This window comes from Antrostomus carolinensis, unplaced genomic scaffold (genome assembly GCF_000700745.2).
Source record: "Antrostomus carolinensis isolate BGI_N321 unplaced genomic scaffold, ASM70074v2 scaffold15643, whole genome shotgun sequence".
NCBI classification, from domain to species: Eukaryota; Metazoa; Chordata; class Aves; order Caprimulgiformes; family Caprimulgidae; genus Antrostomus; species Antrostomus carolinensis.
The window spans coordinates 1-4,634 of NW_010303327.1; the positions used below are offsets into that span (position 1 = coordinate 1).

Genomic DNA, 4,634 nt, shown 5'->3' on the forward strand with positions numbered 1-4,634 from the left:
CTGCCAGCCCAGTGCTGCCCAGTAACACCAGTACAGAATGGAAACCAGGGGAAAGCAGAGCAGCAGCAGGAGGACCAAGGACTGAAAGGAGAAATGCCAAACCCCACCATGAGCTGTACCTGGGAAAGGCGACAGCACCAGGAGAACATCCTGGAACAGCGAGGGGAAAACCAGAGGTTTCTGCTGCCAAAAGAGGAGGAAACACTAAAAGCAGATGGGAAAAGAGGAGAAAACACCCAGAAAACATCCATTTACTTCACACATCAGTCAATAATTTGGTGTGATGAGATCATCAGCACAATCAAGACACAAAGGAGAGATCAAACTTCCAGAGCTGGGGACAGGTATTGAGACAACACTCAGATAAAGTGACCAGCAAGCACGTTAGAATTTTTCAAAATTAAATTAATTACTTTTAAATCTAAATTTTTAAAACTTAATTACCTTTAAATCTAAATTTTTAAAACTTAATTACCTTTAAATTTAAATTTTTAAAACTTAATTACCTTTAAATTTAAATTTTTAAAACTTAATTACCTTTAAATTTTTTTAAACTTAAATTAATTACTTTTAAATTTAATTTTTTTAAACTTAAATTAATTACCTTTAAATTTAAGTTTTTAAAATTAAATTACTTTTAAATTTAATTTTTAAAACTTAAATTAATTATTTTTAAATGTAAATTTTTAAAACTTAAATTAATTACTTTTAAATTTAAATTTTTAAAACTTAATTACCTTTAAATTTAATTTTTTTATAAACTTAAATTAATTACTTTTAAAGTTAATTTTTTTAAAATTAATTACTTTTTAAAAAGGTAAATGTGTGTTTAGGGGCTAGTAACCCCCTAAAACCAACACAACTTTCATCTTCCCTGTAAAAGAAAAATAAAAAGCCAACTAAATTAAAAAAAAACCCCCAGACTCCCAAATCTTACAAGGCCTGGGAGAAAGCTATATATTTTTTTTAATTAGTTTAATTTTTTAAATTATCATTTAATTAACCCAGAGCTGCTGAGGTGAGACTAGTGAATGTTGCTTATTTTTAAAAGGTTTTTTAACCCAGAGAAACCAGGAAATGGGGATAAAATAACATGAGCTCAAGTTCTGCAAACCTCCTGGCACATGTGAGCACACAGCTGGGAGATGAGACAGCAGGTAGAGGCCAAGACATTATTTTGCCTTAAGAAATTAAGATTTAAGCAACAATCTTTTCTTTTTATTGTCCCTTGTTATTCCCAAGAGATAAAATAATGTCTTAAAATCCATATCCAACTTCTGCAAATTCCCTTTTATGAGGAAGGAAATAAAATCTCTGTAAATTAAACATAGAGGGAGGGGAAAAAAAATCAGATTCAACTAATTATTGTTAATAATTCACTGCTGAAAGAAAAAATTACAGAGCAGAGTTTCCATGGTGAACCAGGAGGAATAAACACTTAATAAATAGTTCTAACTTTGTAGGTTAGCTAGCACATAGGGGCATTTAAAAGTGTCATTTTAAAAGGATGATTTCATTGAAAATGAGCAAAAGCAGAGAGATGAAAAGCAGGATAAAGGGGAATCATGATACTTCAAAAAAAAATCTGGGCAAAATAAGAGATAAAGATCAACCCTGTGGGCAGCAGCTGCCTGTAAAACATCTTGTAAAGCTCGAGTCAAAGGCATCTCCCAAAGTTTCCTGTGGAAATGGATGAGTGTAATATATATTAATTACTCCTTTCCTGCTAATTAGTGCTGGTAAAGCTCAGATGGAGATTTATTTTGGGAGTATCACACTAGGAAAAAAATATGGTTGAAGTCTGGAGAAAAATAAATAAACCAAAAAGTCTGATGCCTTAAAAAAAGATAAATAAATAAATTAAGGTTTCAAAAGGAAAGTTGGAAAAAATCCAGGGAGAAAAGAATGAGGAAAAAAATGTTATAATAGGGTTTTGTTGGTTTTTTTTTTTTTCAAATACAGTAATTTCCCAAATCTCACTAGGAACGGGTAGTAGAGCAAAGATGTGGTAGATCTTTTAGCAGTTAATATTACTGTTAAATATTAAAATAGATTCATCAAGGAGACACCAGAATCTCCATCATCACGTTGATTTAATCCTAAATGATATGATAACACGGGAATTGAGCAAAATTGACCCTGCTGGGGAAAAAGTTGGGAACTGAAGAGCTTTTCCAAGTCTCTTTTTGTTTAATTTTCCTATAATAAAGGTCCTAGAGCAAGAAATATCAGGGCAACTAACGACAAAACAAGGGGAAATGGGTTTAGGCTGAAAGAGGGGAGGTTTAGATGAGATATTAGGAAGAAGTTCTTCACTTTGAGGTGGTCAGACACTGGAACAGGTTGCCCAAGGAAGTTGTGGCTGCTCCTCCCTGGAAGTGTTGAAGGCCAGGTTGGATGAGGCTTTGAGCAACGTGGTCTAGTGGAAGGTGTCCCTGCTGATGGCAGGGGGGTTGGGACTGGATGAGTTTAAGGTCCCTCCCAACCCAAACCAGTCTGGGATTCTATGAAATATAAACCCAACTCACCTTGTTTATGCACCTGAGGCGGCGACTGGCTGGAGAGAACAACGCAGTCGTCTGACTCGCAGCTGGTCGAACTGATTTCATCAACCTCCTATAAACCCAGATCAAATATTAGGGGAATCAAAAAAGAAAACTCCTGAGTTGATTAAGTTCTCAAAGAGCAGCTACAGAACGGCAGAGAGTTGGAGTGACCTTCACAATCAGCTTTAAATGATGTTATGAATTGTCACCAAGGGTGGCACCTCCCGAGAACCAAACGCGGTCGCAGCAGATGACCCGCCTCATTTTTATTAAATAAAAAGGTTAAAATTCTACTTGAATGGTGAATTTGGGAAAATTTCCTGAACACACCACATCCCAGCACTGAGAAAAATTAATTCCTCATGAGTTCCTCACAATACTGTCAGTATTTCTCACCTACCTGGCTTTGATGAGTGTGAAACCAAAACTCAGCGTACACCACCCGTCCTGGATTTGGATTCTCAGCACCTTCCCCCCCGCCTCCCTCTGCCCCTGTGTTTGTTTTACTGCAGGATGATGAGGTTTTTTTTAAACATTTGGGTTTTTAAAACATTTGTTTTGAAGTAAATCTGAATTGTAGAGGTTTCTATCATTTCTTCACCTTACCATTTGTGAGATTCCCCTTCATTCTCTGCTTCCAACTGTGATTTCCCTCTCTCGTGAGAGCTGTGAAATTCATTTTCTACTCTGGGAGCTCTCACAAATATTCTATAAAAATCAAACTTTCCCAAACTGCTTTTTGCCTTCAATTCTTGCTCTTTTTTTTTACATGACAGTTTAATATTTCCCATCTCATCAGGAACTCTAGAAAGCCATCAGGTAAAGCCACCACCTCCAGCTAAACCTGAGACAAGCTGAAGGCCCAGACTTGGCCTGGATTCAGTTTGCAGTAACAAAAATCACTTAAATCCCTTTTCCAACTTTCCACATTTCTGGTTAATCTCTGAGAAATAATTTGCCAACACACAAAAAAAAAAAAACTTGCCAGCACAGCAGAATGAAACTCAAGTTGTATTTTGATTTAATTGCACGTGCAAGATTAGGCTGCACAAGGGAAGGTTTGTGTTTGATTAATGCTGCGTTGTAAAAAATGTATTGATGATGAAATCAGGAATGTGTGAGAGAGAATAAAACTCTGCAGGTGAAGAAAGGAGGCAATAAAATGTCTTTTATGGAAACAACCCAGGGATATAAAACACATGAGCCCTAAAAAACAGCTTCTCATCTTGTTCACTGCTTAATTCCAATGCCCACTATAAAATAAAACAGCAGCATTCTGCTGGCTGCTCCCAATTACTGACATTGCAGGTGCCAGAAAGCAACAGGGAAATACAGATCCCAGAATGGCCTGGGTGGGAAATGACCTTGGAGATCACTGATTCCAACCATGAACCCAACACTGACCAGTCCCCTATGACTAACCCATGTCCCTCAGCACTGTGTCTACACGACTCTTCAATCCCTCCAGGGATGGGGACTCCACCACTGCCCTGGGCAACCCCTTCCAATGCCTCAGAACCCTTTCAGCAAAGAAATTCTTCCTCACATCCCATCTCAACTGCCCTGGCCACAACTTCAGCCCATTTCCTCTTGTCCTGTCCCTTGGGCCTTGGTTGAACAGACCCACCCCCACCTCTCTCCACCCTCCTCCAAGGGACTTGCACAGAGCCACAAGGTCTCCCCTCAGCCTCCTTTGCTCCAGGCTCAACACCCCCAGTTCCCTCAGCCACAAGGGAACTCAGCACACTTGTGCTCCAGACCCTTCCCCAGCTCCGTTCCCTTCTCTGGACACGCTCCAGCACCTCCATGTCCTTCTTGGACTCAGGGGCCCAACACTGAACCCAGCACTCCAGCTGCGGCCTCACCAGTGATTCCCAGTGCAGGGGGAATAGAACTTCCCTGCTCCTACTGGCCACACTGGTGCCAGGAGTATTTACTGCTAAGGGGGCAGCAGATAAAAATGGCTTTTACCTCCTCAGTGATACAATAAAAGGTGAAAGTTCTTCAAACACACAGATTAGCTCAGAAAACTCATGGTTAAGTTTGTTAAAGCACAAGAACCCGGGGCTCAGCCTCACTTCCTCGCAG

At 39.0% G+C, this 4,634-nt stretch overlaps 1 protein-coding gene across 1 annotated transcript in view; it reads right to left on the reverse strand.

Annotated features, from left to right (window-relative positions):
- Nucleotides 1-2,528: 2,528 nt before the first annotated feature.
- LOC104521924 (N-acetyltransferase ESCO2-like) overlaps nucleotides 2,529-4,634 on the reverse strand; it is a gene marked incomplete at both ends in the record, with an annotated part of 4,407 nt that continues 2,301 nt past the window's right edge. The window contains one exon of the mRNA XM_010164064.2: nucleotides 2,529-2,616. Coding sequence (XP_010162366.2) covers nucleotides 2,529-2,616 — 88 coding nt within the window. The remainder of the gene's footprint in view (nucleotides 2,617-4,634) is intronic.